This window comes from Lotus japonicus, chromosome 6, assembly GCF_012489685.1.
Source record: "Lotus japonicus ecotype B-129 chromosome 6, LjGifu_v1.2".
Classification (NCBI taxonomy): domain Eukaryota; kingdom Viridiplantae; phylum Streptophyta; class Magnoliopsida; order Fabales; family Fabaceae; genus Lotus; species Lotus japonicus.
In genome coordinates, this window is record NC_080046.1 from 55837023 (window position 1) to 55862479 (window position 25457).

Genomic DNA, 25457 nt, shown 5'->3' on the forward strand with positions numbered 1-25457 from the left:
AATTAGGGTTAGTTTTGATAATTGTTTTTATTGTTTTAAATAAATTAAAGTTTCTGATGATGTGGTTATTTTTTTTAAAATTTAATTTTTTTTTTAAATCCACATCACCTCAATAAACCCAATCAGCATGCCATTTCAGCATTCGCCGGAGCTCCAACCTCCGGCGAGGATCCGCTCCAAAAAAAAAATTCAAAGACGAGGATCATTTACAATAACTTTTCCGGTAAGGGACTTACATCCGACGGCGACACAAAGACAGGGACCAATATGATGCTTAACCCCATGTTTTACTACTATCTTAGCTCTTAATTATGTGGGCTTAACCTCTAGCATTATTAGTTCAAAATAAAAAAACCTCTAGCATTATTGAATCCCTTTTGCAGATATTGCATGTTCTGGGATTAATTAAATGAAAGTCTTGGAATTAGATGGGCAGAGTAATTCCAAAAGATAGCATTAAAAATTAATGATTGACTTATCCATCCAAATAAAATTTGCAAGGTGTATAGACTTTTAGCTACGTAGACATAACAAAGCCAAAGAGTTTAAGAAACATTAGCTTAGAAAAATTCGATCATTAATTATTCAGGACCTAGTGACATTATTGAGTTGGCAAACAGAAAAAAGAATTCAGAAATACCATGCAACCATCCGAAAACGCAACACTGCAAAATGACATCTTGGTTTGGTAGATCAAACCAATAAGATTGACAAAAAAACAACACTGATAGGAACATAGAAATTAAAGTAATCCTAATTTTACACTCCTGCATAAACTACACATAGTTCTTAAATTTGCTCTGTTTTATCTGTTGGAAATACGCGTTTCTTGAAGAACTGCATAATGAGTACTACGATGGAATTGAACAATTTTCGTGGCTTGCGTGGGATATGACAATGCTGTGTGGGGACTCAATTGACTTTGTAAAGCATAGAAAGTACAAATGTAATATTCCATAATGCAAACAATATTTATAAAGGGAATTTGAGCTGCTCGCTTTCTCTTGGGGTCTACTTCATGTTACTTGAGAAACAATGAAAAACCATGATTGAGGGGTGAAATTGATTCTTGAAAGTGTTGGACGCGGCTAATAAGTTTATTCCTGAAAGAAAAAATACCTTTCAGTCTCTAATTGTCTCTAATTATGTAAAATGTCAATTAAGTTAATCTTGACATCGTTTTCTCAATCACGATCACAGTAACTAACTTGACCGATATTTCACACGATTAAAGAAGTCGAGAGTATTTTCTAAGCTGATGGAGGAACTTGTGAGCATCAACACTTGAGGGGCATCATTCACTCAAAAATCACACAAGTTCTCTCAGTCTCATTCGCACCCAACAACTCTATATTTCTCCTCTAACTCGAAATCTTCATGACTTCATCTTTCTTTTCTCATATTCAATCTCTGTCTTGTGTAGTAGTAATTCCTACAAGTGATCTCTATGATATTAATTAGTTCACTTTATTAACTTTTCTTATATTTCCCATGCTATTTTCTGACAAGTTTTGACTTTCTCAACACTCAGCTTATCTCTTCACTCTGCATTGAATGACTGAACATTCATGACTCAACATTAATGACATGCAATATATGCTAATAGCAAGTTGGCAACTACTATGACTCTATGAGTGACTGAGACTGACACAGTCGCGTTTTCATTTATATATGCTTTGTTAAGCAATGCCATTGCCATGCCATGCATGATGAACCAATCAACCTGCTTACATCTTACAAATTTCTAGAGAAACATGTACATGAATGATGAATCACTCACATGAATCCTTTTTTCCTAAGCTGAAAAAACTCTCTGCTTTTTCTTCTCACAGTCCAAGAACAACCACCACCTCATTCCAACAAACCTCATAAATTTGCACTTGCCTTCATAATTAATTTGCCTCCTCATTAACTGCATCACTTTGCACCAAAACAAATTCTCAGTTTCATTCTGTAATCTGTAGTAACCAAAAATGGCTGCAACAATGAGGATGAATTCAGCACTTGCTATGCTGTTCCTGTTGTACTTTTCTTGTTATGGTTTAGACAATGAAAGCACTTTGAAAGTCCTTTTGGAGGTTAAAACATCATTTCTGGAAGACCCTGAGAATGTTCTGAGTACTTGGTCAGAGAACAACACTGATTATTGTACTTGGAGAGGGGTATCATGTGGTGGAGTGAAGAACAAGGTGGTGGTCGGACTCGACCTGTCTGACTCGTCACTCAGTGGATCAATATCACCCTCACTCGGTGGTTTGCAAACTCTGCTCCACCTTGATCTCTCTTCGAACCTTCTCAATGGCACCATTCCTCCTACCCTCTCCAACCTCTCTTCGTTGGAGTCTCTGGTTCTCCACTCCAACCAGCTCAGTGGTCACATTCCCACCGAGTTAGGCTCACTACTGAGTCTCCGAGTTCTGCTAATCGGTGACAATGACCTCACTGGTGTGATTCCCGCGTCACTTGGTAATCTGGTTAATCTCGTTAGGCTTGGTTTAGCTTCATGCAGCCTCACCGGTTCTATTCCATCTCAACTCGGGAAACTCACTGAGTTAGAAGATTTGATCCTGCAGTACAATGAGTTGACTGGTCCGATTCCAACTGAACTTGGGAGCTGCTCAAGCCTCACCACCTTCACTGCTGCAAATAATGGCCTCAATGGCTCGATCCCGAGTGAACTTGGTCAGCTCAGGAAACTCCAAACTCTCAACCTTGCCAACAACAGCTTAACAGGGGAGATTCCGAGTCAACTCGGGAAACTCACTGAACTTCTTTATCTGAATTTACAGGGGAACCAGCTTGAGGGTGTTGTTCCATCATCACTAGCTCAACTGGGTAAGCTTCAAACTCTTGACTTGTCCATGAACATGCTCAGTGGAAGAATTCCAGTGGAGTTAGGCAACTTAGGCCAGTTACAGTCCCTTGTTCTCTCTTGGAATCGACTCTCTGGGACTATTCCAAGGACCATATGTTCCAATGCAACTAGTTTGGAGCAATTGTTGATATCAGAGAATGGACTAGAGGGTGAAATCCCAGTTGAGTTGGGTCAATGCCATTCACTGAAACAGCTTGACTTGTGCAACAATTCTCTCAGTGGAACAATACCACTTGAAGTTTATGGGTTGAAGAGGCTAACTCATCTCTTGCTTTGCAACAACAGTTTGGTTGGTTCAATCTCTCCCTTCATAGGAAACCTCACAAACTTGGAGGGTCTTGGATTGTATTACAACCACTTGCAGGGTCCTCTGCCTAGAGAGATTGGGAAGCTTGAGAAGCTGCAAATACTTTATCTCTATGACAACATGTTATCAGGGAACATACCTTTGGAGATTGGCAATTGTTCAAGTTTGCAGATGATTGATTTCTTTGGGAACAATTTCACTGGGAAGATTCCCAACACTATTGGGAGATTGAAAGAGTTGAGCTTTCTTCACCTTAGGCAGAATGATCTTGTAGGTGAGATTCCCACTACCCTTGGTAATTGTCATAATCTGACTATACTGGATTTGGCAGATAACTATCTCTCAGGTGGTATTCCTGCAACATTTGGATCCCTCAGAGCCTTGCAGCAGTTAATGCTCTACAACAATTCTCTTGAAGGTAGCCTTCCTCACCAACTTATTAATCTAGCAAACTTGACAAGAGTGAATCTTTCAAATAACAGTCTCAATGGTAGTTTGGTTCCATTGTGTAGCTCTCGGAAGTTTCTTTCTTTTGATGTCTCAAATAATGCATTTGAAGGTGAAATCCCCTCTCAACTGGGAAACTCACCCTCACTTGACAGGCTAAGATTAGGTAATAACAAGCTTTCTGGTCAAATCCCAAGGACATTGGGAAAAATCACTAAACTGTCATTGTTAGACCTCTCTATGAATTCACTTATAGGACAAGTACCAGATGAGCTTTCTTTGTGTAGTTACCTATTGGTCATTCATTTAAAAAACAACCTTCTTGCTGGGCACATGCCATCATGGCTTGGAAAATTGCCTCTATTGGTAGAGCTTGATCTCTCTTTCAATCAATTTTCTGGTCCTCTTCCACAAGGCTTATTCAAACTACCCAAGTTGATGTTTCTGTCTTTGAGTAACAATTCTCTTAATGGAACTCTCTCGGATGATATTGGTGATCTTGAATCCCTTGAAATTCTCAGACTTGATCATAATCAATTCTTTGGACCAATCCCTCATTCAATAGGTAAGTTGGGGACGAATAGAGAGCCAGGGACAAATTTTCGAGAGCTCCAACTATCCGGGAATAGCTTTAGTGGTGAGATACCGCCTGAGATTGGTAATCTTAAAGATCTCCGAACCATTTTAGACCTGAGTAACAATAATCTCTCTGGTCACATCCCATCTTCACTTAACTTGCTTTCAAACTTGGAAGCACTTGATCTTTCGCACAATCAACTCACTGGAAAAGTTTCTCTATCACCTAGTGACAGTGAAATGGGGAGCTTGGTGAAGTTTAATATCTCTTACAATAACCTTGAAGGTGAATTGGATAAGCGATTCTCTCGCTGGCCACGTGGCATGTTTGAAGGGAACCTTCATCTTTGTGGAGCCTCTCTTGGGCCCTGCAATCCCGGCAATAAGCCATCAGGCTTAAGTCAGATATCAGTGGTCATAGTTTCTGCCATTTCTACTTTATTTGCAATTGCACTACTAGTACTTGCAGTGACTATGTTCAAGAAAAACAAGCAAGATTTTCTTTGGAAAGGCAGTGAATTCGGTCGTGCTTTCTCCTCCTCCTCTTCATCACAAGCAAAGAAACAACCACCATTCCTTCTAAGTGCTGCTGGAAAAATTGATTTCAGGTGGGAAGACGTCACAGCTGCCACAAACAATTTGAGTGATGACTTCATAGTTGGTGCGGGAGGTTCTGGGACAGTCTATAGAGTTGAATTTCCCACTGGAGAAACTGTGGCTGCCAAGAAGATTTCATGGAAAGATGAGTATCTGTTACACAAGAGTTTCATGAGAGAAGTTAAGACATTGGGGAGGATCAGGCATAGACATCTGGTGAAACTGTTAGGTTGTTGCAGCAATAGGAACAAAGGAGGAACTGGTTGGAATCTGCTGATATATGAGTACATGGAGAATGGGAGTGTATGGGATTGGCTTCATGGAAATCCTCTCAGAGCAAAGAAGAAGGGTCTAGATTGGGACACGAGGTTCAATATTGCTCTTGGATTAGCTCAAGGAGTGGAGTACCTTCATCATGATTGTGTGCCAAAGATCATTCATAGAGACATCAAATCCAGCAACATATTACTAGATTCCAGAATGGATGCACACTTGGGAGATTTTGGACTAGCAAAATCACTCATTGAGAATAATGACTCTAATACTGAGTCAACTTCTTGCTTTGCAGGGTCTTATGGTTACATAGCCCCAGGTAATTGTCTTAGTTTTGTTTTATTGAATTGAATTATTGAACTGTTCTTGTAATGTTACTCAGGTTTGCGCTTTGTTTAGTTTAAATGTTAACTAACACATGTTTCACATTTGCTTATGTCCAGAGTATGCATACACACTGAAGGCAACAGAGAAGACTGATGTGTACAGCATGGGGATTGTGCTTATGGAGCTTGTAAGTGGTAGGATGCCAACTGATGCAGGTTTTGGAGCAGGCATGGACATGGTGAGGTGGGTAGAGATGCACATTGACATGGAAGGAACTGCGCGTGAGGGAGTGATAGATCCTGAGTTGAAACCTCTTTTACCTGGTGAGGAGTTTGCTGCATTCCAAGTTCTTGAGATAGCTGTTCAGTGCACAAAAACTGCACCACAAGAGAGGCCTTCATCAAGGCAAGTGAGTGATCTTCTTGTGCATGTGGCTAAGAACAAAAAGGTGAACTTTGAGAAGATTGAAGAGAAAGGCAGGGATATTTGATGTTATTTTAGAGTTCTAGCAAGCAACTAAAATTGGCCATACATGCCATATGTTTCCACTTGTTTATCTGGTATACTCGTGTGTTTGATTTTGTGTGATTAATTGTAGCATTTCAGTCAGTATGTTTCATTCCAAGAATGCTCTTAACAATGAAGTTTGAAATTGCAAATTTTCCGTTTTATCATCACCTAATATTTCATAATTAACAATTGAAATCAATACTGAAGAGAAAAGAAAAACAAAACACTGTATCCATGTAAGCTTAGATGCAAGACTATGCGATCAATTATGTTTTTGTAATGGGTTAAGTCATGTTTTATCAAATCTTATCACTTTACCTTGTGGTTATAATGCTGAGACATGATGCAACACTAGCAAATTAGAAAGACCCGTAGGACTCACCTTCCAGCGGTACATAGATTTTCAAACTTAAATAGAGATGAAATATAAAAAATTTCATGAACAACATCAACTAAATAATCTTCAAATTTAGTCTAATACTTTTACAACATGGCATAACCTAACAATTGTCTCTAATTAATATGTAAAATTCAAACCCTTTACTATACATACACATATCAATCAACAACTCTATCAATGCAAGCAGCACCACCAAGTGCGTAGATCAACTAACATAAGATTATTCTAGCTTAAGTAGATGTATCAAGTGAAAATTGCATATGCTATTGCCTATGCATGTGGACATCCTCTGGAAAACAGAGTGGTTTAATAGAGTGCAACATTTCATAGTCCACTAGTGCAGTTGCCATTGGATGACTTAATTTACTCTCAATGCTTGAAGCCCTGCAATGTTTTCATTTACCAAATCCAGTTAGTCTTCAAAGAGTTATACATTGATCTCTAAACAGTAAACACAATGTATTCTAGGTAGATCGTCATCCACATTGGTCAAAGAGGAGAGCATATCAATAGTTAACTACCCACTAGTGTGTGGTTTGCTCTATGCCCAATATGGAGATCTCTCCGGATTTTAGGCATCTCGCAACCAAGACTTTTTGACCATATTTTTATAAATTTCTCATATTAGCTTATGGATGAATGCTTATGACATGTTTGACAAAACCAACTAATAAGATACTTCAAAACTAATAAATTAGCTTACAATTGATAGCTCAAAACTTATGGAGAGATTATAGGGCGTATTGGTCAAGGCGTTGTTGCATGGTGGGATTAGCTTCTCCAACGCTCTAGAGAAGCAAATTCAATTGCGGATTGGCTGGCTAGTCTGGCTTTATGTCTTAGCTTTGAAACTCATGTTTTTTTGTTGTTGCTCTTTTTAGGGGTTGTCATCACTTCCTTCGGCTAGATAGCAACAATTAAAGTATGAGCAAAATGCACGTGGAATGCACGAAAACATTTTTAAAAATATTTAAACTTGAAATAGAAATTATGATAAAATATTATTTTTAAATATAATTTATACTGTAAATTTAAGATCAATAAATAATAGTTATACAAAAGTATACTTTTTAAATTTTACTATAAATATATAAAACATTATTTTTAAAAAAATATTTTTTTAGTTACATAGAATTAAAAATAAATATTTAAACTTTTATTTTGACAGCAAAACTGAAATATTATTAATAACAAAAACTTCCTGAGAACAACTCTCTCAAAGATAAGTTATATCGGAGCATCATCCCATGAGAGAACCCACGTCTAGCGCTTGTGCCTCATTAAAACTTTCATAGGAAAAACTCATTTAAGGATAAAAATCTAGAATAGGAAAAAGAGTACATCAAAAACGCTAGGACGTCTACCGTGCTATAACCCACCAAAGCACACACAGCCAGAACAAATGCCAATGAACCACCCATAGCCCAGCAAGGTTAACTAAAACATTTTCCAAATTAATATGCTGCATTTGATCCCAACCATCATAAATATTTTTTTTTTTTGGTCCTTGACCAAAACCATAAATATTTAAACTTAAAAGTCTTAAAAAGTATTTAAATTTTATTTTAAATAATGTTCACTTAAGAACCTCACTCTTTCATTTCAATCAAAAAAAAAAAAAAAAGAACCTCACTCTTTTTTGAACTTCAAGGACCTCACTCTTAAATGTGATATTAATCACAAGAAGCTAAAAAAATAATGTACATGATAAGACATTATAAATTGAATAAAACTAACCACGCAATTAACTAATAGCTCATTTCAAAAAAAAAAAACTAATAGCTAATTCATACAAATTGAAGAAAATCTAACTAATTATTTTTTTACACCACATGAATGTCCAGGGACTAAAGTATCAAAATAAGACTTTCACGTCGTTAAATAATGGCTAATGAACTAAAGATTTTGAAACAAATGAACTAAAATATTAACGCAATAATGATATCTACACACCTCATTTTCTAAACACTTCATTTCCACATATTTTTATTTATATCTCTCTCCTCTTATCATCTATCACATCTTATATTTTCGCTCTCATACTTTTTCTTTTCTTATTATCTCTCTCTTCATTCCACCTCCCTCCACCTCAAAAAAAGGTGTGAATGAAACATTATTCAGATTAACAACATATTAACAACATCAACGTTATATGTTAATTTTTATTTTTTTATGGTCAAATGGAAATTTCATTCAAATAAAGCGGCCAAAAGATCGGTCCAAATACAAGCATTGAAACAAACCGATGTTTATTTTTATACTTTACATAATATTCTTGTTGTATAATAATTATAAATTTAATAAATTACGACAAAAAATTTAAATTGATTTTAAGCCATGGCCTGACTCTCCAGCTTGGTGAACATCTTTTTGATTTCCCCTTTGGAGAATGTCACTCCTTGTTGTTCCCCTCTCGCCTTAGTGCGCATGGTTTCTTTTGACCACTCATTGTAAAAAAAGAAAATGAAATTACATTAAAATAATTCATTTACCTAGTCAAATGGAAAACAAAATAAATATGCGCGCTATCTCTTAAATTTTTTTTTTTTTGATAATGAATGGCTAATAAACTAAAATAGGTAATAACACAAATGTTACATTAATTCCTTACAAAATATCCTTGTTGAAAATTAATTAAAATATTAAAAATAAATTTAAGAAATAAACTCAGACCATATAATTGAAAAAATAAATTACATTGAAATGATTCAAGTCCTACTCAAATGAAAGACAAAATAAATATGTTATCTCCTATATATCTTAAATGGCTATTATTTTTTGTTGATAAAAATAGCTAATAAACTAAAACAGCTAATAACGAGAATGTTATATGTTTATTTTAATACTTTACAAAGTAATGTTGTTGTAAAATAATTAAAAGTTAATATATATATATATAATGAATAAATTAATTTCAAACCATATAAATGAAAAATGAAATTACATCAAAATGATTCAAGTACCTACTCAAATAAAGAAAGTCAATATGTTATGGCCAATGTCTTAAAAAACGGCCCGATAATAATTAAATATATCTTTTAAATATAATACTATTATTTATTAAATAATTTATTAATATAGAATTAATAAATTAATTCAAAAATAAATTTTAAACTGACATATAATTATTATAATGTTTACTTTATAATATAAAAAATAATAATTCCCTTTTGAAAATATTTAGGATTTTTTTAATCATGGTTGCAACAAATATAAAACAAATAACAAATGTAAAATTCAATGAAAAACTACCTCGCTTCTTGATACATTTTATTATATTTTTTAAAGCAAAAGATTTATCAAATAATAATCAGGTTGAGATACAAATTCTCTCAAAAAAAATAAACCACACAACCAAATAAGGATAAAACCTCAAATTAAAAATAGGCATTGCCATGGTGAAAACAAACCGATCATAGGACCAATATCCATAAAAACCAAACCTCTCAACATAAAACCACAAGAAAATTCAAAAACCCAAGGGCAAAAGCAAACCCCATACAACTAAGATGAAAATTCAAGCATACTAGTGAATATTGAACAACCGGTAAAAATGCTCTAACTCATGATCCCATCTACAATATTCATATGAGCTAATAACATCATCATCATCATCATCTATTAATGTCCATTTATCCATCTTTACTCTCCACCCTTTGCATGTGCTTTTGGAGATACATAGAGGACTTTGATTGCGCCCCAATATTCCATTATTTTTCCACATAAAGCCCAATAATTTTTTCACTTTATTTCTCGAAGCTACAACACACTTGGACTTCCTCAGAAAACGCATGAACTTAAGTCCTTGTTTTCTCAAATCATCATTTTCAGAGCATAGTGAAATCATACCACACACATATTTGGCTTCCATGTGACCATTTTCAGCAGCTACCTTCAAGATCTCAAGACCATCAATCTTTCCATTTGAATAATCAAAATATTTTCGCAGCCCTTCTCTGTACAAGCTCTCCATGTTTCCACATTCCATGCAACGGTTCAAGAACGATGATGTGTTGTCATTAGGAAGCCAATGGATTAATGGGAATGTGTCCAAAGAAACTCTTCTCCAAACATAATCATCTTCAGCAGCATCAAGAAAATCTTTGCAACACATTTTGATGGAGTGAAGGTCGATGATAGATTGTGAGGCCACAATTGTAATCACCTCTACTAACAAGTCTCTTGAAAGCATTTTTATGGCAGCGGTGGAGTTGGGACCTTTACCAGTGCGAGATCTCTTGCTCCTTTTCCTCTTCACTAATTGTGGTAATGGTTGCTCAACATGAGCAGCTGCATGTGCTCTATGAGTGGACACATATGGTGGAACGCGTGGTGCGGAACCACCTGCATAACCGTCACCTCTAGCTCTAACCATATCTACAAGAAAATAAATTCAAGTGGCTAAAATTATCATATAGTTAAACTAAACATTGAAACAATATATAAAATTCTTATAAAAAACCCTTGAATTAAAGTTATCAAATTGTAGTTTCCAATATGTGTTCTAAGGATCTGGAAATTAGAAGTCATTATTTTAATGACACAACACTACCTAATTCTAGTTTTCGAAACCTTAGAGTACATAAGAAATTAGAATTTTAACTTATTGATCCAAGATTACATGATTCTAGTTTTCAGAATTGGAGCTTAGAATCTGGTAGTTGTAAACAAGCTATTTCTACCAAATGTTACATTACGTAATTCTATTTTTCAAAACTATAAAATACCTACGAAAATTGAATTTCAGAACTACACTTCACATGAAACTAAGATAATGTTAAGAAAAAACTTTAACATGGCGAGTGTCCTAGTAGACAACATAGGTGGGAGAAAATAATTAAATAAGAAAAACTAACAAAGAAGAAGGAAAAGAGCTCACCTAACTGAAGGAAGAAAACTTGAAATGCAATGTAATCTGCGTGATGGCGAGGAAAAGGATGAGAGAAATTGTAAGAAAGAGGACGAGATATTGGATAGTTAAGAAGAGGAAGAGATTGATGGTAAATGCGGGATGAGGAGATTAAATAGCTATCATTTTGGTTGATAAAAAATTACTAATAAACAAAAAGATTAATTACACGAATGTTATATGTTTATCTTAATACTTTACAAAAGATCATTGTTGTAAAATAATTAAAGTTCAATGTATTGTGAAGAAATTAATTTCGAACCATGTAATTTAAAAATGAAATTACATTAAGGATTTAATTACGATGCAAATGGAAAGCGAATTCAACATAATGTTCCTATCATAAATGACTATTATTTTTGTTGATTAAAAGGGCTAATGAGCTAAAATAGGTTTTTTTTTAAATGAACTAAAATTGGTAATAACACAAATGTTATGTTTATATTATACTTTAAAAAATATCATTTGGTGAAATAATTAAAATTTTAACATATTAAGAACAAATAAATTAATGTTAAAAAAAAAATTCAAACCATATAGTTCAACGTTTAAAAAAAAATTCAAACCATATAATTTAAAAATGATATTAATTAAAACGCTTTAAGAACCTACTCAAATGAAAAGAAAAATCAATATGTTACCTCCTATCTTAAATGGCTATTATTTGTGTTGATAAAAAATGGCTAATAAACTAAGGTAATTAACCGAAATCATTAATGTTACAAACACAAAACCATGTCAATCATTTCCAAGTTATACCACTTTGACCGTGTTTTCCATGTAACAACAGCAAATATTACGGAGACATGTTTGTGCTTTTGTGTTTTGTAAAACCTTTTTTTTTTTTTTTTAAATCAGCCTGCAACTTAATTTATTAGAAACTGGCACAGCCACAGCTGAGGTTGTAATGTCGGACATTACAAAAGAAACACCTTCACGAAGCACATCCTCAATCCACACTTTCGTAACACTTAGCAGCTCTCAATAATTAATGAGATGAATTTTATATGTGATTTTAATCCTTTACAAAACACTTATGGTAAAATAATGAAAAGTTTAATATATGATGCAGAGATTAAAGAAACTAATTTCAAACCATATAAATTAAAAAAAAATTTACATTCAAATGGTTCAAGTACCTTCTAAAATGAAAAGAAAAATTAATATATGATAGGTAATAAACTAAAGTAGGCAATAGCAAGAATGTTATATGTTTATTTTAGTACTTTACAAAATATCTTTATTGTAAAATAATTTAAAGTGTAATATATTATGATGAAATTAAAGAAAATATATAATTTAAAAATAAAAATACACTGAAAGATTACCTACTCAATGAATGAAAAGAAAAATCAATGTGCCATCTCCTATCTTAAATAGCTATCATTTTTGTTGATAAAAAATTGCTAATAAAATAAACAAATTAATAACTTTGATGTTATATGTTTATTTTAAAAAATTCAAAATATACTTGTTGCAAATTAATTAGAATTTTAATATATTAAGAGTAATTAAAGGGAATTAAAGAAATTAATTTTACCATATCATTTAAATTTTACTAAAATAGATAATAACGAAAATGTTATGTTTATATTATACTTTACAAAATGTCATTTTGTGAAATAATTAATATTTAAATTTATTTTGAAGAAATTAATTTTAAACCATATTATTTAAAAAGGCAATTACATTAAAATGACTTACACAAATGAAAAGAAAAATCAATGTTATCTCCAATCTCAAATGGATAATATTTTTGTTGATGAAAAATGTCAATGAACTAAAATAGCTAATAACACAAATGTTATATTTTTTAAAATGTTTCTTTCTACTGATGTTGTTATCGGTTCGAGAAACGATTGCATGTCAACAACATTCAATTGCATGTTTACACGAGTTAATGTGTTTTTCAAATACTTTACTAAATATTTTTAAAAAATAATTAAAGGTTTTATTATTGCAAAGAAATTAATTTTATACCATATATAATTTAAATTTCATTGAAATTATTCAAGTACCGTCACAAAAGGAAAGAAAATTCAATTTATTATCTCCTATGGTAATAAACTAAAATAGCTAATAACACAAATGTTATATGTTACTTTCAAAAAAAAAACAAATGTTATATGTTTATTTTTATGATTTACAAGATATCAATTTTGTGAAATAATTAAAAGTTTCATATATTACGAAAAAAATTAATTACCTACTCTAATTTTTTTTAGAAAGCATAAAGGTATATTAAGGAAAAGCTCTGGGAACAAAGCACAAAAGAGTACAGGGCAAAAAGGTGATTAGCTAGTATAACAAAAAAGTTAATCACCTAACATTGAAACGCCAACCCCAAAAAACCTGAGATAAAAACGCCCAACAGAACCATGATCGAGAATATACACAGAAGACTACCACATAAGAAAACTCAACCTAAAGGCTAACCCAAGAGCAAAGAACCTGCCAGAAATACTAATTGTGATAGGCTCCAAGGGTCCCTATCCCAATCTGCGCGCACTAATTTGAGCCACTAGACCTTGAAGAGCACTCTCGTCAGAACAATCATAAACCATACCACACATTTTCCCCACTAAAAGAGCGCACCTCACCCTAGTCAGAACACTATGAGGCTCACTGCTCTGCGGCTCCAAAAGCGTTAGCTCATTACCCATGACAGCAAAATCTTTCACCCCATCCACCAACTCAGAGTCACAACATAGTACTAGGGGTGTACAAGGGATGGGTTGGGACGGGTTTTGGTTAACCATAACCCGGCCCTAAATATTGATCGGGTCAATTCATAGACCCTAACCCGTCCCTAGACCCGAAGCAACCCGACATTATGCGGGTCCAATTTAGGACGGGTCTATGTAGGACGGGACCGGGTTGGCCCGATGGACAATAAGTTTAAGACTATTTGATACTAATTGTAGATAATAACATACTAAAAGAGTTATAAGTTAGAACTATTTTTTAGGAGAAATAACTTGAAAGAATCCAATTCTTTCATAATCTATTGCACTTGAGAGGCTTACATTTTGTTTGATCATTTCTTCACTTGTTTCACATATGCATAATACACACACATGATTTTCTCTTGTTAGAGCATGAAAGTGTCAATAGTTTGACCAACTTTTATTTAATTCATAAGGTAAATGTTAAACATTTTAATTTCATCTACATGGTAAGATAAATTTGAGCACCATGTATCACATTTTAATCACTATAACAAATTAAAATTTTATAAAATATATATGTGGGACGGGCCGGGTGACCCGAGTGTCAACCCGAACCCGACCCTACCCGAAGTCGGGTAACTCAAAGATCAACCCGAACCCGGTCTCTTTTAATGATCGGGCCGGGTTCAACCCGGCCCTAAAAGCTTGGGCCGGGCCGGGTTGGCGGGTAGGGCCGGGTCTTGTACACCCCTACAACATACCCTCTCTTCTATCATCCGTTTTTTTTCCCATCTCGCTTCACTTTCTTGGGCCTTCCGCGAGGTCGAGGCACTTTCGCTAGAGGACAAATAGGCTTGCTAAAAGCAAAATAAGTATTTTATCTCCTATCCTAAATGACTATTATTTTCTTCTAATAAACTATAATTCATCTATATATATTAAAGAAGAAGGTTTCATAAATAATAAATCGTATCTAAAATTTAATAAATAAATAAATCATATAATATAAAAATGTAATTTTAATGATTTGGAATTTCTATTATGTTAAAAATAAGCGCCAATATAAAACAAAATTATTTTCATGGATTATTTTTCATCATTGGACACTGAACTTGGCACATGGCAAAGTGCAAAGTTTCAATTCGATAGTGCCAAATTTAACCTTCTTTATAAAAAAAACCTACTCATTTTTCCAAAAAAAATCCTCAAATCAAACATACTTATTTTATTGATATTTTTTATACCGTTAACAAAGCCGCACTCGAAGATGCATACTACAATTAAACGTGATCAAATGGCTAAAGACATGTCGTGTGAGGACAAAGTTTATGATCATATGGTTCATGTCTCTATTTTCTCACTCTCACCTCTTACTTTCTCTTTTTTACTTCATACATATCTCTTTTCTTTCACTTCATACTCGATTTTAAAGGAGTGTGAATGAAGCTTTATTTCTAACAACCAAAGATCAAAAGAAGAAAATAACAATTTGTTAAAATATTTCGTTTGGAGTGTTTTCTCCTTGTTAATTTATCCACAGGGTTAAAAAAAGTGTTTATGAAAAATGGAAGCTTATCCAAAATCATGCAACAAAACGTGTAGAAAGTGAGAAAACAAACTTGTAGAGAACCAGAATGAAAATGGTAACACCACCAGTCCACCACCACCCCTCATCATAGTAGATGTAATGTGATAAAGGAGAAAGTGATATGTTTAGTGAATTTAATGTACCCAAAGACGCTCTCTCTGTTGCATTTTCTCCTTTCCTTTATACCTTAATCAATGTCCCCACAATCTCAACGGCTCAAATCCAACGTCTTCCAAAATCCATTCCAAACTATATTCCTCACATTGTTACATTTATAACACCACTCATCATCTTCTAAGTTTTCGTCATTTTCATGTAACCTCACATACAAGTCAAACCCTTGTTTCTATAATTCTATCACTAACCAAAACCAACAACGCTTGTTCCAATTTTAGCCACACGCTCTATCCACCAATCAAGAAGACAAAACAGAATTTAGAAGAAAAAAACTGACCTCATTTTATCATATCATGGTTCATATCGGTTACCATGCAAGAGCTCCAAATTTAGGCAAAGAAAACGCTAATGAGGTAATGGTGATTTATTTAGCATTTATGCACCTTAAACTGCTCCTATGTTTTCGTCCAACAAACGATTGTTTCTCCTTCATCTTCTCCTCCTCTGTTTCACATTGCTCTGTTTTTTTGTTTTCTTTCTATCTTTCTGTTTTTTTGAGGATGAGATGAGAGATTTTTCGTGAACAGTTTCACGAGATGACAATGTCTTCAATCTCCCCACCACCCACTTCCCTGAAATGGGTTCCTATGCTTTCTGTTTCAGGTTTGCACAAACCCTCGTGAAGGATTGAACAATAGAACACCAACCAAGAAAGCCAGAAGAAAAAGAAGAACAGAACAACCAAAAATGGCTTCTTCCCAAGTTGAAATCGCTTCTTCTTCGCCTTTCGGTTGTGTTCTGAGGGACCGTAATCGCCGCGATGGATGCAGGGAATCCACCGGTTTCCAAAAAAACATCAAGAACTTTGTCATGGACCACCTCAACACATGCATCTCCACCATATCCTCTGACTCTGCAACAAATGAGAATAAGGAACAGAATCAGATGAACAATGCTGCAGCTTCTTGGGTTTCAAAGCCTGCAAATAGCAACAATCTTGCGAGGCTCCGTTTCAAGAGAAACAATCACAGCAACATCAACAACAGCAATGACAATAATGAATCTTCTTTGGCTTCCTTGATCAGCCCGAGACACTCTCGTCTTCTTGATCGATGGGCAGCGAAACAAGCTCGCCAGATGGTGTCGACGTTGGAGAACGAGGAGGCTGAGTTGTTAGCCATTGACAACAATAGCAACAACAACAACAGCATTCTTACAAGAACATCTAGTTCTAATTCTGATGAGTTTTCATCTGAATTTGCAAAGACAAAGCTTGGTGCATCTTCCCTGGTTCAGATATGGGAGAAGAGGCTGAACAAGTCCAGTGTATCCAAGCCCAACACACCAATTGAGAGGTCCAGTTCCAATTCTGCTACCAGCAGCATTGAAATTACTTTCTCTGTGGCAGAGCAAAGCAGAGTGTTAGAAACAGGGGAAACAGGGGAATGTTGTGAACTGCCTTCAGGGAATGAGGAACCGTTCCCTGATTGGGAATCTGACAAGACAGGACAGAGTAGTGATCAATCCGTTTCGCCGCCACGAGGGAGGTGGAGTTCTTCTGAGAGCAGCGACAGGGTCAGTGTTGCAAACATCATAAAGAGGCTTCAAACACAGAATGATGACAATGATCATGAAGGGTGTGGTGGTACTAGTAGTGTGGCAGATTCACCTTCCGCAGCAGAGAATTCAGAACAGAGAGTTTTTCCCCAGGTAACTTGTACCCCGAGAGTTAGAGGGCGCAAGGCGTTCGATGATTTGCTCATGAAGTTGGAGCAGGACAGGCATGGGGAGCTGAAGAACCTTTCAGAACGTGGAGCTGTCTCCAAGTTCACACAAAGAGGTCGCATTCAGGTAAAAAACTGAGGATTCTTCTTCCTCTACTTCTTCTTTTTGTTATGCTATGTTTGAGTTTCTTTAAAGAGTTTCCATTGAATTGAAACTCGTTTTCTTTGTGTCACACATTGCAGGCATCGCTTCGACTTAGATTGTTACAACGTGGGGTGGTAGTTAATGAGCCCTACCGCTTGAAATCAACAGCATCTGAAGTGAACAGACAACCAGCACAGGGATCTGCAATTATGCAACTAAGGTTTGATAATGAACTCTTTTATTATAGAAAGATCTCTAATTGCCCTTTTGGTCTAGAAAGAATCACACTACATAAAGTGAAATTTAGACGTCTACCAGGAGAACTTAGAAGATTATTATTGCACAGTTTGATCAAGCATTTCCTTCTATAAATTGTTACTTTTTTTTTTGAAGTTTGTTTCATTAAGTGGCACTTTGCAAGGTACAAAATCTATATATATGTGTGTGTAGTGGTATTTGTTACATGATATGGTTATATGAGGAAGATTTTATTAGCCTATTAGGTAATCAATAGCCAATATAAAACCTTATGGTATCTTCATAGCAGGAACTATTATATTTAATGCACTATTTCTATTATCTAGGAATGCCACTTTATGGAAAGCAGATGAATAAACTAATTCTGCTATTTTATACAAGCTTTTGACTCTTCTAGTGGTTATCATCCTTGTGGCACCTTCATTTAGGTTTCCATAACATGAAGACAGAAAGATTCATGACAAATTCACAACTAAGTAATTGAGTAGGATACTAAATGCCAAATGTTTTTATAAATTGCAGGGAAAAATTTAGCAATGGAGCTGAACAGAGAAAAACAGTCCAAGCAGAAGTAGCAAGCCCAAAAAGTCCTCATAAGGAGATAGCAAACAAAACCACACAATTGGATAACTCTTCCAGTGTTGATCAAATCAACAAAGACAAAAGCAGCAAGACATCTCATGGCACTGCCAATCAATCTACAGAATCCACACAAAAGTCAGTGTCTAAGACTAGCGAAGATCATAAGAGACAAGAAGCTCATCCAAGTTCAGATATCACACTCCAAGAAACACGTTTTGAGGCTCGGCATGATGTCAAGCAGGAAACTGCTGAGGCAACTACATCCAGGCCTGATTCAATTCCAGATGAGAGGACAGACAAGGCAGAAACCAGCAACCAACAGCATGCTATGAGCAAAAGCAGTTATGAAGAAACATTGGATGAGTTAGAAGCAAATCATAAGAGACAAGAAGCTCATCCAAGTTCAGATATCACACTCCAAGAAACACGTTTCGAGGCTCGGTATGATGTCAAGCAGGAAACTGCTGAGGCAACTACATCCAGGCCTGATTCAATTCCAGATGAGAGGACAGACAAGGAAGAGACCAGCAACCAACAGCATGCTATGAGCAAAAGCAGTTATGAAGAAACAGTGGATGAGGTAGAAGCAAGTAACCAGCAGCATGCTGAAACCAGTCTTGACAATGCAGTAGAAGAGGACTATGCTGAAAGCAGTTATGAAGAGTTAGTGGAAGAGTTGGTCATTGATCAGGATTATTGTGAAACTAATTATGATTGGATCAGTGAAATATCTCGGCCTAAGAGCTACTGGGAAGAACGTAGGCAAGCATGGTATAGAGAGATGCTTGACTCAGGTTCTCAAAAAGAGGATATAAGGAAGCTTCTTGAGAGGTATATAAGCAAAACCCTAATTTGTTTTCACCTAATCCTTTGTATATATCTATTAATGTTAACTAGAAGGCCTTTCAATAACATGAATGACTGGATGAACAAGTGAACAAGAAATTATATGACTTAGTGCATGTTTGAAAAGTCAGAATCAATTCTGATGGAAAACTTTTGTGAGTAGCTTCTAGGTGTGAGAATTGATTCTGAGGAAAATGATTCAAACATGCTATTAGAGGGTGAAAAGTCAATTTTGAATATAATTTTATATTGGACGCTAAGTTACATGAGAGATCTGAAGTTAAATAACTTATTTGCAGAAGAACAGTGTCAACTTTCCTTACAAGTGATTTCCGGGAAACAATGGATAGATTGATGCAATCTCATAGGGGAACACAAACACATTTAATCAATAGTGAAGATGATGAGGAAGACAATCAAGGGTTGATAGCATTTTTAAAAGAACGCATGCATTCCGCCAGCCCTTCTCAAGAAGAAGGAAGAGAGAGAGGCGGGGATGAAGAGGAGGAGAGGATGGAAGAGGAAGTAGAAGAGGAGGAGGAGAAAGAAGATGAGGATGAGCATGAGCATGAAGTTGGTGTTTATTCTAATCCCTCCTTAGCATGGAGTTTCAGAGACCATGAAGCTAGCGATGACTTTGATAGAGTTGCTTCTACATCCTCACAACCTTATCAAGCTCAGTCTTATGGAGATAGTCGCCGGAACTCTTCATCCTCCCATCATAATTCAATTGTGAGTTCAAAGCTTCCATTTAGTATTACCTTCTATGTACCAAGCCAGATTCATGTATCTCTCATTAAACACAAAACTGTTGTGCTTACAGGAAATGGAGCTCATATATGATATGAGAAGCAATATGGAGCAACTTTACCGTGAGATGTCTGAGCTAAGGAAATCTATACAAAGCTGCATGGATATGCAGATGCAATTACAACAAGCCATGAACCAAGAGGTTCTCACAGGTTTGTGTTTCATTTCATCAACCTTACCTGTGTTAAAGCTGAATATTTCTAGAAGATTAAACTTTTCTATTCTCATATTGATACATTTTGATGCTCACTATCTTCTCTATTTGTGTAAAATACTATTGCAGTTAAAAAAGAAGAAAAGAAGTTTCATAACAGGGCCCCTAAAAAAGGAAACTGCTGCATTTGCTACGATATGAAAGTTGACTCAGTTTTATACAGGTAAATGCTTCTGAATGAAAAAACCTTGTTGGAAAATTTTTATTTCCATTATCATAGCAGAGTCAGTAGAACTGAACTCATGTTGTTACCAACTTTTTCACAGGTGTGGACACATGTGTACGTGTCTGAAGTGTGCCAATGAGTTGCAATGGAACAGTGGGAAATGCCCAATATGTCGAGCTAAAATAGTAGATGTTGTTCGTGTATACGTTGATGTTTAGTCCTGAAACATAGTGAACTGATATGACAACAATGTAACATCATACAGGGAGTATTGAGTTTCTCCTTTTTCACATATACTTTTCAAGTATATGATTTTTTTGAGGAGAAATTCAAATGACAAACTTCATTGTACATTTGATAGTTTTAAATCTAACCTTTTTTTTCCGGCTGATATGTTTTCGGTAGAACTCTCAGTAAGTCTTTTATATTACCAGGATTTACAAAAAAACTAACACAAGATTTATAGCAGCAGGGTGTGCTTTGTGACCAGTGGAATATGTTGCTTGAGGCTAAAAAGAAATAAAAAAAACAGAATATCAACAATAACTTTCATCACTTCCAGCAACTGGGATGTGTTAAAAACAAAGAAAACGAATCCAGAAGAATCTAATTTTAGAACAATAAACATAGGCTGTTTCAATAGGAGACTAGTAGACTGCATAGAACCCCAAACAAACCCTTCAAGTCCATGTGTGCTTAATGCTTCTTTAATTACAAGGAAGAAAACTGTGCAGCGTGCAGACTTGCAGAGGAGGGTGCATAGTACATCCTATGGTGGCCTGAAATTATACTGTTTATGTCTGCTGTACCCCCCTCTGTTTACTCATAGTATGTCTATCCAAAAACAAAACCTACTAAATGACGTTAGAAGAGGACCATATAACGGATGACATAACTACCAAGCAAGATATTATTGGTCATGAACAGTACAATTATGACTGTATTTTAAATGAATGGCTGCTCTCAAACAAAATGTCCAAGGAAATGGGATTGGAAATTCAATAAAATATTGGAACTTCCATTCTCAAATTAGATTTGCTGGTTTTTTATAGGCTTCAGAAAAAGTGGAAATGCACTCCACTCCAACAGATTTAGGGGAGTTATTATAAGGGTATATACATATTAACTGCATATTCAAGTTCAATATGCGAGGTATCATCCCTAAACATTGTCATAAATCATTACACTCAAGAATGTATGTCCATACATGAGGTACAGATAATGGGGTGACATTTATTCAAAAGTATTTGATTTTGCACTCTCTTGCAAGTTACAAACCCCGCTCTCAATGGTGACACTATGTTGGTGGCTCTATGTCAGCATTATGTTCCTCATTCCTCTATTTAGTGCATATTTCTTAAAAAGGAACCATGGTTCAATTCTCAGTCCGGTCAGTGTAGTTTTTCTCTAGCAGTATCTTTACCCTGACCATAGGTGCTATTCCTGATCCACAGAAATGACAATGCCAGCTCGCTTGGTACTATCAAGCTACCAAGAGTCCAAGATGCTATCTCAGAAAATAAGAATAGCTGCATCACAGTCAATAATTTCTTAAAATTCGGCAAACTACATCAATGCATCATTAAGTTCTTGTGGGGTGTGGCCATTCAATTAACATCCTAAGGAGAACAGGGAAATGCACTCAGGAGGAAAGAGTATCAGAGGTAGAATCCGTCCAAATGCTTATGTTTGTTCACACGAACAGAAGATATTTTTTCATGAGAACTGAAAGATAAGTAAAGTAATGTATCGAACATAAAACAGAGACATGTATCCCTCCAATCATCATAAAAACCCCCAAAGAGCAGAACATCCTTATCAGTTGAACAATGCTTAATTGCTTAGGACAACTGACCTATATCTAGACCAAACTACTATCTAAATGCATCAAGTTCATATAAGCTATAAGCATATGTGGCTTTCATGTCAACACAAAACATAAGAAAGTATACACACAGAAATTAAAGAAGCTAAACTTACTTTAAAAGGGAGAAGAGATGTTGCAGCCTGGTTTTGCATCAATGACATTAAATCTTTCTATCGCAGGAATGCAAGATACTGGAACGTAATTTATGTATTTGGTGGAAACCAATCCACATACAATTAAATGATCAATCCGATACTGGAACGTATTTACTCCAAAGAGAAATAGCCAAAGGCCACATAAGCTTGCGGCTGTGGTGATCCCAACTGTCTAAGAGGTGAGTGTGGTAGGATATTCAGCTTTAGCATGAGCAGACAAGACACCAAAATTTAGGTTTATGACAAACGTAGAGAGCATGAATTAGATAGAAGGCAAAGAGACCTTCTACGGTTCTACCAATAAATTAATTTCCTCAAAATACTCAACCAAGATGCCCCTTGGCCACTTTCAGATCCGCAGATAACCAGCACTGTGTCGTCGCCATTAGTTTTTCTATATCTATGTAAGAATAAGGGCATTATCATTACAAGCTAGCTAGTCCTCAATTTAAGACAAAGTTGCAACCAGAAATTCTAAAACTCTGCTGGGAAAAGCTACAAATCCCTTTCTTAAGAAACTACATACTAGATTTGTTTTCAGAAACCTTACTCTGTTCTTACAAATAAATATTCAATTTAACTTGCCCAGTGTAACATTATTTCCAGATTTGCACAGGTTAATGCTCATGAAATTCACAATTACAGTTTAATAAAGAAGGAACTACCTGATGCGGCAATGCTCATATAGGTATGACAACAGTATCGAGCAAGCTGCACAATCTCCTCCTCCAAATGAATTTGGCTAGCCAGTCTCAAGTCACACCCTATCAGCATGAGATCACTTGCACAGCACCAGGCAGGCATTAATTACATGATAATAACAATACAGAACGTCGGGTTCATAATATCAATTAACAAAACTTACCATCTGATGATCAAGATGAAAATCATGTCTAAAACAAGACAAAAGCTCAATTAACTAATTATAAAGTATTAACTCTATCATTGACTGCATTGAATATCAAAATACAAGGGTGCCACTAGGAAAAGAAAAGAAAAACAGAGAATCAACATTGAACTCCATAATTACACTAATTACACCAATAATTGGATTGAAAATTGAAGATTCCAGAACAAATTCGTAAAGAAGATGATAAATAAGCAATAAACAGAAGGCTGCATTTGCATTTTGCAACCCAATAATAATGCAATTAACAGTGTACCGAAAGGTGGAGAAAATCAAAACAAAAACCCCACAAAAAAAATTAAGAAGAAGAAATCAAACGAATTTATCTTATACCACTAAATACAATCCTATACAGCATAGAACAACAACAACAACAAATGACTCCGAACCATGAACAACACCTTCTGAGAGCACATCATCCCGGAGCCCCGGCGGCGAAGAAAGGTGTGAAGGGCTGCCATCCAACCCCGGTGAAGTCTCCGGCGAATGCGCGTCCTCTTCGGGTGGAGGAGCACCGTCCTGAGGCGCGGTCCTGGAAGACACGATCGGATTCTTCCCGAAAATCTCTTTGGGTAGAAGGACCCTGGAGATGCCGAAAATGGAAACGGGTTTCTCATCGAAAACTGTTTGAGTGACGGAGGCCTGAACGATGCCGGAGTTGATTGCAAGGGAGCCGTTGAAGGCGGAGATGTTGAGGGTGTAGAATCCAGCACCCATGGCCTCGGTGGCGAGCGTGGGCTGCGATGGATTCGTGATGGATTGCAGCGACCCGAGAGGGTAATACGAATGGAGGACATGGAATCGGAGCACGACGGCCTTCTTGTCCGCCGGGAGTGACTGGAGGGAGATGGAGGCAGGGAGATCGGCGAAGGCGTCGTCGACGGGGACGAACAACGTGATCCCGGCGCCGCCCTCGTCGCTCTCGAACTCCTCCACGACGCCGGAGGCGGAGAGGAGGGACGCGACGACGTTGAAGTTGTGGCCGTCGATGAGGGCTTTGGTGATGTTGATGAAGGAAGTGGGCCCGGTCTCGGAGGCCATGAGGTCGAAGCCGCCGGGGATGAGGAGGGCATTGACGGAGAAAATGGTGACGTTGTAAGGGAGGGTTTTCACGAGGGAGAGAACGGTGGCGTTTGTGGCGGCGGAGGAGGAGGAGGATGGGGTGGGGGGGTGGATCGAGACGAGGCCGGTGACGGGGTCGCAGGTGAGATTGACGGAGCCGAGGTTACCGGTGGCGCGGCCGGTGGTTTGGTAGAGGGTGGTGATGAGCTTGCCGGAGGGGGGGAGGGAGCGGAGGTCGGACCAGGAGAGATATTGTAGGAGGACGTGGTAGCGGAGGACGTCGGGGAGGGTGGAGGGGGTGAGCTGGTGGCGGGAGAGGCGGTCGTCGGAGGAGAGGACGGAGTTGGGGACGGCGAGGAGGGAGAGGGAGGAGCGGTGGGAGAGGTCGTCGGAGAGAGGGGCGATGAGGGCGGTGAATTGGGAGAATTCCGGGAAGGTGGAGAGGAGGGCGGTGATGTTGAATGAGAGGGAGGGTCGTGGGGATAGGACTAGGAAATAGAGGAAAGCGATGAGGGTAATTTGGGGAATGAAAATGGGAGAGTGAGTTGAAGGCATTGTGTGGTGGTGGTGTTGAAGTGAAGTTCAATGGTGGTGGATCTGAACTCAACTCAATTGGAATTGAATTGAAGGAGATGAGTGGAGTGAAGTGAAGTGATTGGGTTGAGATTTTGGGATGAGTCTGTGTCTGTGTCTGTGTCTGTGTGATCTGTGAATCAATGATGATGAGATGGCCATCTTGGTGATGCAATGATGATGTGGACTGTTTTTCTTTTTTATTTTATCTATATATATATATAAGATATCTGTTCGAGTTTTATGGATGAGAAAAACTTTACTAGGAGAGTTAGTCGCAATGTGATTTGGATGTTCACGGCTCGAATATAATTGTCTCGTATGAATGATACATGTGAACACAGGAAAAAAAATATTCCATGTTCCACTAGAGAACAGTGTTGCTCCCAACCCAACTTGGCTTAGTTGTGTTGCACTTGCACCTCTCTTTCAGCCTGAGAGAGAATATTTTGCAATTTGTCATATTGCTTACTATTGATGCTTTTCGAGGAAAATGTATTTATGATAACTACCCACCTCCTTCAACTTCAAGTATCTCATACCAAAGGATATT

At 36.5% G+C, this 25457-nt stretch overlaps 4 protein-coding genes across 5 annotated transcripts; 2 read left to right on the forward strand and 2 right to left on the reverse strand.

Moving 5' to 3' along the window:
* Positions 1–1292: 1292 nt before the first annotated feature.
* On the forward strand, positions 1293–6021 carry LOC130722935 (LRR receptor-like serine/threonine-protein kinase GSO1). The gene is made up of 2 exons (XM_057573824.1): positions 1293–5394; positions 5519–6021. The coding sequence occupies exons 1-2, from the start codon at positions 1974–1976 to the stop codon at positions 5890–5892; spliced, it is 3795 nt and encodes a 1264-aa protein (XP_057429807.1). The 5' UTR covers positions 1293–1973; the 3' UTR covers positions 5893–6021.
* A 3670-nt stretch (positions 6022–9691) lies between these two features.
* LOC130722943 (uncharacterized) lies at positions 9692–15763 on the reverse strand. Of its 2 annotated transcripts, XM_057573838.1 has the most exons (3): positions 15510–15763; positions 11192–11227; positions 9692–10689 (listed from the first exon to the last, which is right to left on the reverse strand). In XM_057573838.1, the coding sequence occupies exons 1-3, from the start codon at positions 15565–15567 to the stop codon at positions 9839–9841; spliced, it is 945 nt and encodes a 314-aa protein (XP_057429821.1). In that variant the 5' UTR covers positions 15568–15763; the 3' UTR covers positions 9692–9838. The 2 variants fall into 2 exon arrangements, with proteins under 2 accessions (XP_057429821.1, XP_057429822.1); XM_057573839.1 differs by lacking the exon at positions 11192–11227.
* Positions 15764–15865: 102 nt separating this feature from the next.
* On the forward strand, positions 15866–20708 carry LOC130722936 (uncharacterized). Its single transcript, XM_057573825.1, has 8 exons — positions 15866–16008; positions 16259–17446; positions 17563–17684; positions 18245–19135; positions 19450–19882; positions 19974–20112; positions 20244–20337; positions 20441–20708. Exons 1-8 carry the CDS (start codon positions 15949–15951, stop codon positions 20556–20558), a joined length of 3045 nt encoding a protein of 1014 aa, XP_057429808.1. The 5' UTR covers positions 15866–15948; the 3' UTR covers positions 20559–20708.
* Positions 20709–23348: 2640 nt separating this feature from the next.
* Positions 23349–25052, reverse strand: LOC130722941 (fasciclin-like arabinogalactan protein 4). The gene has a single exon (XM_057573831.1). The coding sequence runs from the start codon at positions 24884–24886 to the stop codon at positions 23597–23599; it is 1290 nt and encodes a 429-aa protein (XP_057429814.1). The 5' UTR covers positions 24887–25052; the 3' UTR covers positions 23349–23596.
* Between the last annotated feature and the right edge of the window lie 405 nt (positions 25053–25457).

What these genes read in the sequence shown, in the direction of transcription:
- LOC130722935 (XM_057573824.1), top strand. Translation starts at nt 1,974, where the DNA reads ATGGCTGCAACAATGAGGATGAATTCAGCACTTGCTATGCTGTTCCTG. An exon ending in TTATGGTTACATAGCCCCAG is followed by an intron (nt 5,395 to 5,518) that starts GTAATTGTCTTA and finishes GCTTATGTCCAG; the next exon opens with AGTATGCATACACACTGAAG.
- LOC130722943 (XM_057573838.1), bottom strand. Translation starts at nt 15,567, where the DNA reads ATGATGAGGGGTGGTGGTGGACTGGTGGTGTTACCATTTTCATTCTGG. An exon ending in TTCATTCTGGTTCTCTACAA is followed by an intron (nt 11,228 to 15,509) that starts GTTTGTTTTCTC and finishes GCCATCACGCAG; the next exon opens with ATTACATTGCATTTCAAGTT. An exon ending in AGTTTTCTTCCTTCAGTTAG is followed by an intron (nt 10,690 to 11,191) that starts GTGAGCTCTTTT and finishes ATTTTCTTGTAG; the next exon opens with ATATGGTTAGAGCTAGAGGT.
- LOC130722936 (XM_057573825.1), top strand. Translation starts at nt 15,949, where the DNA reads ATGGTTCATATCGGTTACCATGCAAGAGCTCCAAATTTAGGCAAAGAA. An exon ending in TCTGCAATTATGCAACTAAG is followed by an intron (nt 17,685 to 18,244) that starts GTTTGATAATGA and finishes TATAAATTGCAG; the next exon opens with GGAAAAATTTAGCAATGGAG. An exon ending in GTTGACTCAGTTTTATACAG is followed by an intron (nt 20,338 to 20,440) that starts GTAAATGCTTCT and finishes ACTTTTTCACAG; the next exon opens with GTGTGGACACATGTGTACGT.
- LOC130722941 (XM_057573831.1), bottom strand. Translation starts at nt 24,886, where the DNA reads ATGCCTTCAACTCACTCTCCCATTTTCATTCCCCAAATTACCCTCATC.